The sequence below is a fragment of the Ursus maritimus genome, unplaced genomic scaffold (genome assembly GCF_017311325.1).
Source record: "Ursus maritimus isolate PB19 unplaced genomic scaffold, ASM1731132v1 scaffold_2, whole genome shotgun sequence".
NCBI classification, from domain to species: Eukaryota; Metazoa; Chordata; class Mammalia; order Carnivora; family Ursidae; genus Ursus; species Ursus maritimus.
Genome location: NW_024424452.1, coordinates 78,735,270 through 78,750,669, shown reverse-complemented (window position 1 = coordinate 78,750,669; position 15,400 = coordinate 78,735,270). Strand labels below are relative to the sequence as shown.

General features: G+C 50.6%; 1 protein-coding gene across 1 annotated transcript in view; it reads right to left on the bottom strand.

Moving 5' to 3' along the window:
* TNN (tenascin N) overlaps window positions 1–15,087 on the bottom strand; it is a 51,036-nt gene extending 35,949 nt beyond the window's left edge. The window contains exons 1-5 of the mRNA XM_040636240.1: window positions 14,664–15,087; window positions 13,031–13,405; window positions 12,267–12,530; window positions 8,593–8,778; window positions 7,327–7,416 (exon numbers count right to left, since the gene is read on the bottom strand). Of these exons, the coding sequence (XP_040492174.1) occupies window positions 7,327–7,416; window positions 8,593–8,778; window positions 12,267–12,530; window positions 13,031–13,405; window positions 14,664–15,069 (1,321 nt within the window). The 5' untranslated portion in view covers window positions 15,070–15,087. The remainder of the gene's footprint in view (window positions 1–7,326; window positions 7,417–8,592; window positions 8,779–12,266; window positions 12,531–13,030; window positions 13,406–14,663) is intronic.
* Window positions 15,088–15,400: the final 313 nt, after the last annotated feature.

Below are 15,400 nucleotides of genomic sequence, written 5' to 3'. Positions count from 1 at the left end.
AACCTCATAATAATAACTCCAGGCATTTAGCAGATTCCCCATGTACTAGTCTAGAAAATTAATAATAGTGATCCTTTTTAGAGCACTAATTGTATACGGGGCTCGGAGAGGTTAGATGACTTAGCCAAGCTGACTCAGCTAGTAAATGATAGTCACTCACACACTCTACCCACATTCCCTGAGTGCCTAGTTGGAGCTGGGAATTCAGTTTAACTCGGTTCTAAATTAAAGTGTGCTTCCCCCCACCAAAAGAAAGATATGTCAAAATGCTAACCCTTGGTATCTCAGAATGTGACCTGATTTGGAAAATCAGAAATAGGGCCTTTCTAGAGATGAGCAGGTTGACCTGAGGTCACTAGAGTGGGCCTAATTCAATACGCCTGGTGTCCTGAAGGAAGGGGGACTTTGGACACAGAGCCAGACATGCACACAGGGAAGACGATATGAAGACACACAGGGAGAAGTCAGCCGTGTGCCTGGAATGTTGCGGCTACAGGGCAAAGAATGCCAAGGATTGCCAACAAACGGCAGAAACTAGAAGAGGTGAGGAACGATTTCCCTAAAACTGTCAGAGAGAACACGGCCCTGCAGACACCTTGATTTCAGGCCTCCAGCCTCCACAATGGGGAGATAATACATTTCTTTTGTTTTAAACCACCCAGTTTTTGGTACTTCGATACAGCGGTCCTAGGACACTAATACACTTGACCCCTGAGCAGTGCAGGAATTAGCTCCTCAATTCTTCTGCTCAGTCAAAAAGCCACCGACCCCTGAGCAGTGCAGGAATTAGCTCCTCAATTCTTCTGCTCAGTCAAAAAGCCACCTGTAACTTTTGACTCGCTAAAAACTTGACTCATAACCTACCGTTGACCAGAAGCTTCATCGATAATAAACATTCAAGTGACACATATCTTGTATGTTATATGTGTCATAGACTGTATTCTTACAACAATACCTCCTTTTTCTTAGTTTTCTCAGGATTTCTAGTCTACATGGTTTGTCCATGAGTTTTTCCCTCATAGGAAAATTCCAATATATTTATTGAAAATAATCTGCATATAAGTGGACCCATGCAGTTCCAATCCATGTTGTTTAAGGGTCAACCATATAAGCAACGAACGGAATAAAAACTCTCTGCTACAGAATTTACATTTTCCTGAAGGAGAAACAAGTGGTGACGGTATTAGGAAGCCCAAAAAGGCAAGATACAAGATTAGAAAATGCCGAACAAAAGACATCTGCGAGCTTAGACAGGGAGGTCAGGAAAGAGCTGGCTTGCTAGGAAGGGAACATCTGAACAGAGACTGAAATGAAATGAGGCAGCGGGCCACATACAGTCTGGGAACTTTATTCCAGGCAGAAGGAGCAGCACGTGCAAAGGCCCTGCTCCACATATTCAGGGAACAGCAAGAGGCTGGAGCATCTAGACAGAGTCAGTGAGGGGGCTGAGTGTTTGGAGGTGAGGCCCAGGAGGTGAGGGGTGAGTGAACTGTGGGTGGCCACAACTGTGGCTTTTGCACTGAAAGAGGTAAGCTTCAAGCTTCTGGGGGGTTGGCACAGAAGAATGGCATGATCTGACCTGCATTATCAAAGGATCCCTCTGGCTGCCAGAGAGAGTGGGCATGTAGTGGGTCGAGAGAAGAGGTCACCTGGGAGCCGCCCCAACAGTGGGAGAAGACAGGAATGTGGACCAGTGTGGCAGGGTTGAAAGTAATGAGAAAGGTCGGATTGGGGAGATTTCAAATGTACACTTGTCAGAATCTGCTGACGGAGTTGATGTGGGACACAAATCCATCCTTCCATCCATCCATGTTGGTTTGAGGCCTGAGCGACTTGCAGAACGTGGTGACCATTTACAGAGATGGAGAGAGCCGAGGGAGGGCAGTTTGCAGCAGAAGGTGGGGAAAATGGGACCAAGAATTTGCACCTGGACACTTCAAGTGCTCGAGCCATGATGTGAACCATTCCTATCGGTCAAAGACTCTGCATCTCCACTTTCTACGTCCCCGAGCAGCACTATCACCAGCCTCTTCTTATGGAAATACCACAATAAATAAATAAGATCAAGTGTGGTCTGGAGGCCCCTGCAATCTGAATCCAGCAGTAGCAGGGGACTGAAGGTTGTAGAGGCGACAGGAACAGGGAAACAGTCTTACACTGTTGCTTCTGGGAGACCGGTGGGGCAGAGTGGGCAGTGCAATCAGGAGCCGACAGCAACAGGGCCACGTCCCAGGCCTCTGGAGGCTGGAGCAGGCTCTCAGAGGATGCTCAGGGGACAGTGTGCACAAGGGAAAGCACTCCCTCTCCACCCTATTCCCCTTTCTGAGCAGAGCGTGATTCTGCGGAGGACGGAGAGGGAATGAGGAGAGCCTCCAAAGGGGACATGTCCATCTGGGAAACCAGCGCTGACTTGGGAATGGGGACATTTAGACTGGGAAGCGAGGATGGGGAAAAAGAAGGCAAGAACACCCTCCAGTCCTGCCTCTTAAAGTCCCTGGTCACACAGTACGGTGACCCACATCTGTACAACCTATGGTCCCAGCAGTGCCCCCCCCACCCCTCCCTGGCCCAGATCAGTGCTTGGCACTGCAGCTGCAGGACCCGCAGCACAGGCCTCTGCTTTGCAGGGTCAGGGACCTCCGTGTGTGCAGCCCTCTCAGGACCCACCATGCCCACATGAGTGTGACCAGCCCTGACACATCTTGTTCCCTCAACAGTCCCAGAGCACTTGAGGCATGGAGAGCCAGGAAAGGCATCTTGGCAATAAAGAGTAAGAAGGTAGAAAGGAAAAATAGAATCCTCTCACGCCAGGGTTATAGAGACCTAGCCCGGAGAGGAGATGTGACTTCTCCAAGGTCAGAAAGCCTGTTAGAGGCCTGGCCAGCCTGGAACTCAGGACTCTGCCCTTCCTCTCAATTCCCTAAAACAACACCCTGAAGGAGAGTCTTCGTGGAGCTGCTCCTGTCTGTGATAAATCTAAGGATGGGAACCAGATGCCGAGACACAGAAGCAGGAGGACAGCCTCAGTGATGGGACCCTGACGATGGGCCACATAGCTGAAAGAAGCCAGCTGAGCAAGACCAAAGCCTCGCTGTCTGCCAAGAAGGAATGTGGGGATCAGAAACAGTTTTTCCATGGAACAGAGCCTTCCAGTAGCTGCAGACGGCTGGCTGAATCACAGATGAGTCACAGCGGGACCTCAATGAGGAGACAGGCTCTCCTTCCCAGGCCTCAACTTCCTTCCCACCTGCTAGACAGCAGCAGCCCTGATGGGACCTTTCTCAAGGCCATTCACTTGAGGTCAGAGAGATTTAAGACAAGACTTGGTAAGTAGACCTTTTGAGTTGCATGTGTTGGAATAAAGGGCATCCCCACTTCAGAAGATCGAACTTACAAAACAGAGTGTACAGAAGAGGCTAATTAAGGGCTCTAGGTACATCGGGAAAGTTTATTCCACTCTATAATGAGGTTCGCCACCGGGCTGGGTAGGGCACGGCTGTCCTCGGTCTGAGCTGGCACACCAGCCTCACGCGTCTTTGTTCCAGCCCATGGCCACAGGCATTCGGAATAGCTTTCTCCATTCCCAGTGGCTGCTTCTGAATCACCCAGCTGGCATACTGGAAAATGGCATAGCCAGGATCTAAAATCTACAGGGATATGGGCTTGGGGGCAAAGATGGGGGATAGGGCCTTATGCCCCTAGTTGGAAAGTGAGTTTCTGGAAGGTGAGGCCTTCCTTCAGACTACAGTAGCCATGCGTCCCATCACCTTGCTTCCTCAGGCCTCCCCTACTGCTTTCACTGTAGCAATAAAATTATTCCAAAGGCCTTACTTGTAGAGAATGTGCTCAGAGGTCAACCTCTCTTCCTGCTCTCCTCGAGCTTTGCTTCTGGAAAGGTTGTGATCTGACCTCAAGCAAACGTATGTTCAAATGTCGCTCACTTGTTCACCCTAACTCTCCTAAACTTTGTGGGCTTCCATTTTCTCGCCTGTAAAATGGGAATAATAGTGCTTGTAATGCTATTACAGGACCAAAGATAATGTAGATGGAGCCCTGGGTACCTGGAATACAGCCGGTACTCAAATGATGAAGATCATTACTTTTCAGCCACTGGGTGTGCGTGGGCGGCTGTGCGTGAGGCAGGAGCTCTGAATGTTGACAGGAGTTCATCTTGAAACATGAAGGAGTTTAAGAAGGAAAGTTTTAGGGGCTGAGCCATTTCAAATGCAGCAGTGTGTTTGGAAGGCAGTAAAAAGTGAAAAAGATCCAAAGAGAGGCAAAATTGCTATTTCATGGCACTGTCAGAGGGAAAAGTTCTAAGAAAATCATTAACACGTGAATATGGAGGCTGTATGTTCTGCCGCACGTGGGGGCTGGCGGGATTACAACAAAGCGAGCAGCCCTGCGTTCTGGACCCGCCACAGAAAAGCATGAATCGTGGAAGTTATGAAAACACTTAAAATAATGTAAAAAAGAGAGGGACTTCGAGCTCTATTTAGTCCAACCTTTCCTTTTACAGATGGAGAAACTGAGGACAAAGGGGTAGCATCATCTCTTAGTTAGTGGTCTGCCCTTCCTGTCGTTGGATGTGGGGTGGCTGTGAGGGTCCGAAGGCGAAGTTCAGGGCCCTTCCCCCTGAAAACACCGGCCTGGCTTATGCTTGCTGCTCTGAAGTTGACCTGCTTCTGGAAGATGCTTCAATGCACTTTGAGGGTCTTAACAGGGTGAGGATTTTCAATTGACCCCTTCCCTTTCATGGATTAGTTCCACTGAATGACTTGTCAAATGGAAAATACCTGAACTGTGGCATTTTTTTCCCTGCAAGTGGTTATGCTGTTCTTAGATTCCAGTGTCTTTTTCCATCACAGGCAATGCAAAATATTTGGAAAAAAGAGAGATTCTTTTTTTTTCCCCCTTAAATGAATGAACAGTCTGACCAGGTTTGAGAGTGTTTCCTGACCTCAGAAATGATTGTGTCTTTTTTTTTATGTTCGTTGGACACATGACACAAATTTATTTGCTATCCAATAAAATATCCCATCCCGCTTTTAGAATATAATTGACAATAAAAAAAACTTCTTGAGTGCTCACATTCTAGTTGGGATGACATACTTGAAACGTTAGCAAGCAATTCAAGGCCACGTGTGATTAAATGCTCCAAAAACTCAGAGGAAGAGTGGTTGCTATTTAATGTGGTCCCAGAAGGCCTCGGTGGAGAGGCTGAGGTTGGAGCTGAGCCTGGAAGGATGAGTGATCTTATTGCTATGAGCCCCTGAAGGGCAAGGACCAGGACTTTTTATCTTTGGAAGAATCTAAAGGGACCACATCTCTAGTGCTCAGCAGTACTCTGCAATTAGTTTTTGTTGAATTAATTGATAGCTTGAATTAATTGAATCCCCGATTGAATTAATGGATAGCTAGAGATTACTGTGCAGGGTTTCCTAGGCTGGGGTAACATGAACAAACCTGTAATGTGGAGATAAGCCTTCTTTGTTCAGAAATCCAAAGAACAGGGGCACTTGGGTGGCTCAGTTGGTTAAGCACCCGACTCTTGATCTCAGCTCAGGTCTAGATCTCAGGGTCGTGAGTTCAAACCCTGTGCTGGGCTCCATGCTGGGTGTGGAGTCTACAGAAAGAAAGAAAGAAAGAAAGAAAGAAAGAAAGAAAGAAAGAAAAAGAAAACGAAAGAGAGAACCCCAAGAAGAGTCCAGCAATAGGAAGGCTTCCCATTGGGAAGTAGCAGTGAGGAGAACAACAGCCCAGGATGGTTGGGTCCACTGAGGCCACGATATAAGGGGTCCCGCATTGTCCTAAACCAATGAGGGGTCGCAGAAATTTTTCTAGTTAGGTACACAGTAGGAGAATTAGCCAGAAACAATGGGTGAAAAGGTTAAAAGTGGGAGGCACTATAGTTGTGTGCCCACCGAAGCGAATATCCTAGGTTCAAAGCTCTGCTCCGTCATTTCTTGGCTGGGCGATCCTGAGTTTAACTTCCCAGTTTTGGGGGGTTTTTTATATGTGTCTTAGAAATCATAGTAGGACCTACCACACAGTTAAGGTGAGAACTAAATGAGATCACTTATGAGAAGTGCTTAGGTAGCAAATGCCTAAATTCACAGCTAAGGAGAAAGCCAAGGAAGTCCTTGCCATCTTCCACCCCACTAAAAGTTTTCACCGGTCCACCACTCAAGCAGGCTGCACAGTCTGTCCTGTCTCATTCTTTTTTTTTTTTTTTTAAGATTTTATTTCTTCATTTGACAGAGAGAGAGACAGCCAGCGAGAGAGGGAACACAAGCAGGGGGAGTGGGAGAGGGAGAAGCAGGCTCCCAGCGGATCACGCCCTGAGCCGAAGGCAGAGGGCTTAATGACTGAGCCACCCAGGCGCCCCTGTACTGTCTCATTCTTAAACGAAGTTCTATCTTACCCTTCAGAACTGTCTGACTCTAGCTTTCAGACTACAGACACGCGATCTGTTAGGCAACCAAAATAGCGAATTCCATTGCTGCACCATCTCTCCACCCTGGCCACCGCCTGCTAGGACAGAATCGAAAAGAACTAAAACACGTTTCGAGGACGTCTCGAAATTCAAAGATCTCTTCTTGGCCAGCTTCAAGGATTAGACTTCCCCCAGCAGCATTACAGTGTATCTCCCCGGTTCCCAACTTCGGCTGGCAGGAGCACAGCGATTACAGAGACGCACCTTTCCACACGGACTCAAGCATTGGCTCAAAACTCAAAGCTACGTGGACTATCTTCCATGTATGACCACAGGGATTTCGAATTCTTTTCTGATTCATAAATTACCAATCTATCGTCCAATGTTACTGATTTATAACTTCTGTCATTATATATCCTTTTGCAATCCACATTTATTAAATATACCACTACTCCCATGTAAGAGTCTTTAAAATCTTTTGACATTTTAAAACAGAGTGCTTGAAGTGATCATCAGGAAAAAACACAGGAATGATGAGAAAAAGATTACAGATCACCTGTGTTAGGTAGGTAATAAGAAGGAGTTGTGTGCCTAGGTCCAAGATAATGAAGAAAAATAATCCAGTGATAAAAGCTAATAAAATAAGCAGAAACATGTCAGAAATGGCCTTTCCCCTTGACTCCAAGATCCTGGGGGAGATTGTCAATGGTAAGACACATTTCCAACAGGAAAACTTTCCTACCCTCCCCTGCCTCACAAAATAGATGTCAGTACACAAAGAATCTTTCTACATAAAAATCCCAGAGTTTTGATCCAGAGAGGAGTCAGCCAAGAAAAATATCAGAAAGCAAACTTGAGAAATGTTCATAGTGCCTCTAAATGGCTCCTACCTGTCCTGCCATTCAGGAGAATCGGCTTGCCCTCCAGTTCTCCTTTCATGGGAACAACGGTGATCTTATATTCCGTCCCGGGCTGTAGACCTGCCAACAAGCAGCCAGGGCTCGGTGAGGCTGCGCTCCAGACTCTCGCCCCCAACCCTGCTCTCCCTCAGGATTTCCCTCATGCGGGGGGGGGGGGGGGGCTGTGCTTCTCACCCGAAGACCAATCTAAGGCAGAGAAAGCGTGGCAGGGCCAGAGGAATACGAGGCGTCATCAAGGGGCTTACGGGGGTGTAGGGGGCCAGAGTGGATGAGGTGAAGGTAACAGAGCTCCTTTGTTGGGCTGCCAGGCACTGATTTCCCAATTTTATTTATAGCTCAAGTGGTTTTCTGCCCCCCAACAATCTTTTTCCCTCAAAAGTTTCTTTTTGCCTCATTGTAATAATTAGACTCATTGTATTCCATTATTTTCTTCTCTGCTTTGCCTTTTTTCGTTTGTTATTTCTCTGTAGCAGCAGTAAGAATGACTGTTCTTTGTGGCACAGATATCCAGACTGTGGCAAAGTACGGTCAGAAACAGCATATGGGAGGCACACTCGCTGCTCTCCGTTCTGCAAGATGTCCTTCCAAGATGGAGCTCACAGGGTGGACAGCAGAGGAATTAGTAAGCCTCAGTCCCCCTCCCCTGCGTGCGCCACCTCCAAGGGTATTCGCTTGGGTATTCAGGATTGTGTATTATTTTCCTTAAAGAAAGCGCTAAAAATTCTCTAAGCTTCAGGAGTCACAAAATGTGATCCAGCCCTGCATGGCCCTGTCTCCTTAGCGGCCATCAGATTTCCAGCTCTCAGCAGATTAACTTGGTCAGTTGGGATAAGGACCTCCCCACCCAGGACTCCCAGCATCACTCCTTCCATGCAGCATTCCAAATAAACCAGTCTCTCTCCCTCTCTCTCTCTCTCTCTTTCACACACACACACACACACACACACACGCACACATGCACACAGTTCTTCCAAAAGGAATGTCTGTTCCAAAATCCACCCTGAGACACAGACAGGGCTTTCAAGAAGACATTGAGCCTATAATCTGTGCAGGTGCACTGAGATTCCAGTTCTGGGATGCTAGAGCACTGTCTGCAGGCCTACAGACTGGGCTCTTGTCTGGGAGTTTCCAGGGTCAGAGTTCAAGCAACTCCTAGGGCTCCAGGACCCTCTATGCACACAGTCCCCACCTCAGCGTCCACAGCAAACTTCCCACATCCCCAGTGTTGGCTCTTACCGGTGATGTCATATCGGCTCTTGGGGTCATTGCTCTTGGGCACGGTGACCTCAGCCACCTCCTGCCCTGTCAGGGGGCCATACTGCAGCTTGTAGTAGTCCACCTCGGTCAGGGGGTTCTCCCACTCCACATCAAGCGAGTTCTCAGTCTCATCCGTCACCCACGCGGTGCCGAGCACAGCAAGATCTAGGGCAGGGGTCAGGGAAGCCAGGAGAAAGCAGTGAGGAGCAGAGCTCAGGTAGGTCGGGAGCAGGCCACTGGCTACCAGGTCAGTGCCCTTTCTTGACCCATTGAGATCATGCTTCGGCCCAGGACACAATCCTTAACAGGTGTCTTAAAACTACCAAAGTAGCAAATAAACTGTTGGCTCTCACATTATCCACGGAGGACAGACTATCTTCTGGGAAAGCCTCCTCTCTCCCATCCCATCCCATCAGATGCCATGCTGCTCTCCCAGTCCAAGCCACCATTGGGCCAAGCCCTGGACCACACCTCTTCAACTAGCCATCCAAACCGCCAGACCCAGGGGTCAGGCTGCCCCGAATGAAACACACCCTTTAGCTGCAGAACGCTGCCCTCAAAGACTCAATCCCAGAAGGAGAAGCTCAGCTTCTCCCATGTAAAGTGTGGGAAATGCATTTGAAATTTTCTGAAGTAAAATACTGATAATACAACCAGTCTCTTCCTCCATCCCCCAAATTACAGCTCCTTCCTTGCCGCTCAGATTCTCCTATGAAGACTAACCCTAGGCAAACTATAAAATAGGTGAATTTTAACTTGGTCCTTCTATGTATCTTTCCTGCAACTTCTACCACAGCTGAGACCCGGTGACCTCAGCTGCCCAACCCTCCAGCCTGCAAGGAGTGTTATTGTACCCATTTATTCATAGTCAAATATTAATGGCTAAATGTTTACCCTCCGCTTGGAAAAAAATGAAATTATAATGATTTATGCAAAAGAATGGATCGCTGATATGCCTCCAAGGGAAGAACTTTTGGGTGGTGGCTGGGGAGGAGACTGGATCTTTGAGAGCATGGTGCATTCCAATGGCCTTATCCAATGGCCATACCCAATGGATGTCATCTGACCTGAAGTTTGAAGACAAGCCCCTAGGCTCTCAGCCTTGCCCCTTCCTTGGTCATATGCCCACCTTCACCGCCTTGGTCGTGCTCCCTAGGAGCTCCCTAGGCTGACTGACCACTTGTCAAGGACATGGGAAAGAGAAATTGTGCATTAGGCAAGGGGTGAACTCGGTGCTCTTAAAGTCCCTCGGGTCTGAATGTTTCTGATTCACTCTATTATGAACAAAGAACCTCAAAGAGCCTTTCTCTGAAGAATTTCCTCCCACCTACTGGCTTCCATCTGCCAGCCTTCAGGTTCTTCCTTCAAAGATGGGAATTCCTGGTGGGAACAGGTCAAGAGGTCAGTAATGAAAGTAACTCAAGGATCACAGAAGGGTCCTATATAGCTCACAAATGAAAAAGCAGAGACTTAATGAAAATATTCAAGATTATTATGAGGATAAGTATCTCTCAGACCAAGTCTCCCCTGAGGAACAAATAGAATGGGTTTAACATGAATCAGATTAGACAGAAAGACAAGCTTCACAGTTGCAAGATTTCACAAGTCCCTAGAGCAGAAACCAAAAGGGGTTACTAAGACTTTCAGAACAGATGTCTCTGCTCTTTGTTGGGAGGCTTTGGGCACTGGCCTGTCTAAAGGCAGAGGCAGCCACAGACAAAAAAGGGGAGAAAGAGAAAAGCAGCCCAACAGCGGGGAGCTGGTCTGGCTCTTACAGGTTAGCTTGGGTGCAGTCCCATTGAGCATAAACGATTTCACAGAACATCAACATCAGACAGGCCCCTGTGTGGCCATGATGGCTGAAGACAAAGCAAGGCCATTCTGTAATCATGTCTGAATACAGGCAAAAACAAGAACACTGTCCAAACCACAGAAACAGGGGTGCCTGGGTGGCGCAGTCGTTAGACGTCTGCCTCCGGCTCAGGGCGTGATCCCAGCGTTCTGGGATCGAGCCCTACATCAGGCTCCTCCACTAAGAGCCTGCTTCTTCCTCTCCCACTCCCCCTGCTTGTGTTAATAAATAAATAAAATCTTTAAAAACACACACACAAAAACAGTATGAGCGGCTACCCCTTCTTCACTGATGACGCCTTTAGCCTCCCTCTAGTCTGCTCTTTCTAGATGAGGTTCACTAAGTTACCCGTCATGGAGTTAACTCCCCTTGACGACAGCATGCAAGCCAAAGCAAACCCCTGCTGCCTTCGACTTCCCCCAAATCACCCAACACAAGCCCCAATGCCATCCCAGTCCTTTCTAATGCTCTTATTAGAGCACTGTGATGTGTTGTCCCGCACTCCAACAGCCAAAAAACCCAACCTGCTCGACTCCAGAGCCGTCCCGAGGGGTCTACAGCTGGAGGGGGTTGAGAAAGGCAATCACAGATTGGATTCCCAGGATGACAGGTCCCTCGTGGCCCTTTCCAACATGGAGCCATCCCTATCCCCACTACCGAACGGGACAGGCAGATTGATGTTTCTGCAGAGACAATGATGTGCCCAAAAGCCCATCCATCTGGGTCTCCCCGGATCTCTCCCCAGGAGTTTAGTGAAGGGTGGAGGCAGCTGATGTTTATCAGCATCTAGAACAGTGCCTGGTACACAGTAGATGGTCAGTAAAATAAGATGAGTGAATGAGTGGATCAGAATCGCTCAAATCACTAGGTTTCTCCAAGCTCTTGAAGATCTAAACTGCTTTAAGAACTTTCATGAGAAAACAAGAATTTCTAACCAGTAAGCAGTGAGGCTTGTCTTCCCAAACATTTTGGTAACATTTGGTGGTACACTGGAGACTTTGTCCCTCTGTCCCTCCACATCCATCCTCCGTCCTGCTGTGTATCCTGGATTGTGACCTCTATGAATTGTGTGAGTCCAATCCCCTTGCCCTCTGGCTTCTTGTTATGTTCAGCCAGTGAGTTACCAGAAGACCAGAGAGGAGGATAGAGAGTTTAGGTAACCGATCTCCTTCCCTCCCTTCTGGTGAGGTCATGGTGGACCGCCTGCCTCTCTACACATCGCGCCTCCTCGGGCAGCCCTCTCCTACGGCTCTGTTTGGGTCCCACTACCAATTTCCATCCCTGCCCCTTCAGAACGGGCACATCCCTGCTGATGCTAGTCCTAGAGTGTTTCACCAGCCAAATCCTACCACCCATGCCTCTTCACTCAACTGTCTTCAGTTATGCTGTTCGCTCTCTCTATCTTTCCTGCTAAGATGAATCTGATACAGGGGGCTTCAGCAAATCTTCACCCATCCCAACTCCAACTTGCTGAGTGGCCTCAAAGGCTCAGGGAGGGCCTGCGTGTACAGGTGCACTCCTTGGCTGCTTGTGTGTGGCTGCCGGGCAATCAGACCTTCCCAATCTCAGGGGCGGACAAGACCCCTTGAGCCCCAATCCAGCAGACTCTATCACTGACTTGGGGGAGCTGAGAGAAGTCAAGGGATTTTTCTCCAGAAACCAGGCTTGCAGCCGCTATGTTCTTCAACCCCAAAGGAGAGCAATGTTCTGGGTACTGGAAGGGTATTTGTGGGGACAATGGAAGAGAACATTAAAATGGGGCCTCTCTTGGGAAACCTGAGGCATCCCACTGCTTCCTCACCTGTGGTGGCAAGTAGATGCTGTGGGCTGCTGGAAACCTCTTTCTTCACGTTGCGTAGCGTGACTATGTACTTGGTTGCAGGCTGCAAACCGACGATCTCGTAGGTGTGCTGCTCCTTGGGCACTTGGACCTGCTTCCCAGAGAGCTCCTGCCCCAGAGGGTAGTAGCTGAGGAGGTAGTGATCCACCTCGCTGGAGGGCTCCCAGCTCACCAGCAGGGACTCCTCGGTGCTCTTGAGCAGCTGCAGGCCCTGGGGAGCCACCACTGTGTGCAGAACAGGAAGAGGGGTGGAGAGGGTGAGGAAAAGGGTGAAAATGCATAACCAACCTGTGGTCACTGCGCACCTACCATATCCTGAGCACTGCTGGCAGGTTAGAGCACGGGGCGCCTGCGTGGAGCACCACTCTGGACCAGCCACCACCCCGCTCCCGCCGGAAGTTACGTGGTGGGGAGTTAACACCGACTCGGACACCCCTAGACACACACACACACACACAGCGCCATCAGATCACAGAAGACCGCCGGTTCTCAAACCAGCGGCACCAGGATCACCTGCAGCTGGTTATTAATGCCAGTCCTCGGGCCCCACCCCACACCCCCTGCCTCGGGCACTCAGGCTGACCCGGCCATCTGTGTTTCACAAGCCCCGCTGGGCTTCCGAGGTGCGCTAGAGGCCGAGTCCCTGCGCAGGCCGGGTGTCATGGTGGCTAAATGGTGCCGGCGCGGGCAGGGAAAGGAGGCCGTCGGCCCCTCGGCTCTCTCACCCTGGGCGCAGTCGAGGCCTCGGAAGCCCTCCTCGCAGTAGCACTCGCCCGTGTCGCAGAAGCCGTGGCCGCTGCAGTCGCCGGGGCAGCGGCGCTCGCTGCAGTCCTCGGACGTGAAGTCGTCGTGGCACTGGCACACGCCGCGCACGCACGCGCCGTGCCCGCTGCAGTCTTCGGGGCAGGCGGGGTAGGCGCAGTCGGCGCCCACGTACGGCGGCTCGCACTCGCAGCGGCCGGCGGTGCAGCGCCCGTGGCCACTGCAAGCTCCGGGACAGGCGGGCCGCTCGCACGCGGCGCCCTCCCAGCCCTGCTCGCAGCGACAGGTGCACGTCTCCGGCGAGAAGGTCCCGTGGCCGCTGCAGTGGTGGCTGCCGCCTGCGGGCAAGAGGAAAGCGGGCTGGGGGTGAGGGCAGGCGAGCGGGCCTCTCCTTCCCTGGAGACCAGCGCAAGCTGGCTGGCCGGTCCTGGGCCCGCATGGCACGTTCTTTGGAGGAGGGCAAGGCCCAGGACGAAGACAGGGGTCTGCCCTTTCCAACCTGGGTCAGACGCTGACCTACGACAGCTATAGACGTGTGCGCCTTTTACGCTCCTAAAGCCACGTGAAGCCCCTTCCATTTCCCTTCTCATCCAAGAGCTCAGGTGAATTCTGGTTCCCTCCGCTCTAAATGGAGGAAACGCTGAAAGCGCGTGCACGGCTCCAGCCTGGGCGTCGGCATATGCTCAGGAGCAGGGCTCCGGCTGCCAGGCAGGTGAGATCCAGGCTGGCTGGGAGGTAGCTGGACCTTAGCAAGACTGGGTTCTTGGGAAATGAGCCCAAAATGAATCCTGGAAAAGTGGGCCAGCAGAAACTACCAAATAGCCCAGGCACAGTCTGGGGCTAAAGGGTGGGAAAAGGGATTCCCCCAGGCTCCCCTCTCTAACCCCAGGCAGCAAGAGGCAGTTGGAGGCCCTGGCAGGTCAGCAGCCCAGCTCCTGCTTCCTGGAACACCCTCTTTCCTTCCTAGAAGTCTTTGCCCTGGAGGCTCCTCCGCGCAGTCTGGGCCATGCCATTCATGGCAGTGACCCCAGTGCCCAGCTGTCTGTCTGGTGCAGAGGAGACGCTCTCAACCATAGCACTTCCTCCAGCATGGAAAAGGATGCCAACACACCCTCGTTATGACTTGGATCAGCTTTGCTAAATATCTGCTAAGGGCCAGGAAACTTCTGTACAGCATTTATAGTCCTCGTAGAATTATCCTAATTGGACGGTTTGGGAAAACCTTTTTAATTGAGAAAACTCCAGGAATTTACCCAGAGTCCCACCACTAAGTAGTGATGAAACTGGCATTTGTACCCAGTTCCATCTAGCTCCAAGGCCAACCCTCTTTCTTCTCTTCCCACTGCTTCCCCTTCCCGTGGAGATTCCCACAGGTCAAACCACCCAGAAGCGTAAACCCAGGAGTCCAGACTCCCTCTAAGAGTTGCCGGTCCCTCTCTACTGGGGCTTGCAGATACTGCCTGGAGCTAATGCCAAGGACAAGGCCCCTGCCCGCCCCGAGAGTGAGGCAGGAGCCCACCAGACTCACAGGAGCACCGGGCATGTAGCAGGTGCCCGTTCATGGTTTGTTGAATGACTACCAGGTGGCAAGCTCACCAGCAGCTCCTTGGCAGCAACGCTGGACATCACACTTCTCCTTCATCTCCGCCATCTCCTCCTCCAGCTTCTTCACCCGGGCCAGGAGGTCTTGGACGCTGCCAGCCAGCTCACAGTCCTTCTGCGGCGTCTGCAGGCGGATGTTGTGCCTGAAGATGATGTTCTGTTCCTCAGCCTCCCCCGGGGCCAGGAGCGAGGCCCCGTCATCACTCAGGGGCTGAGGGTCAGTCTCCACCTGGACCAGAGCGGACTTGGGCACGTCAATCTTGTAGGTATGGCTGACAGTGACCTGTTGCTCCTTGTCGCTGCAGCCGTGAGGTTCGAGAGTGGCTGGGGCTGACGCCACCAAGAGCACAGAGCCAAATAGGATCCCCAGGGGGAAGCAGAATGTCCCCTGGAGACCCATCCTTGCAGAGACAGGGGGCAGACTCTCTAGGAGACCTGTATCCAGAAAAGATACAAAAAACGAGCCATGGAGATTTGCTGATGGAAACTGCCCTTTTGAATGGATTCTAGAGGCCCACAGGAAGCCGAGAAACCAGCAGAAATATTTCATCCTGTAGGTCCTGAAGATCCAAACCAAAATTTTTGTCCCTTCTCACACATTGTCCATTCCTGCCTCCTGTCTTTGCTTACACTGTTCACTACCTAGGAGACCCCCTTCTTCACCTCTAATTCTATACTCACCTGACTTATAATAACAAGGATAACAACTGTCTCTTATGAAGGGCCTACTG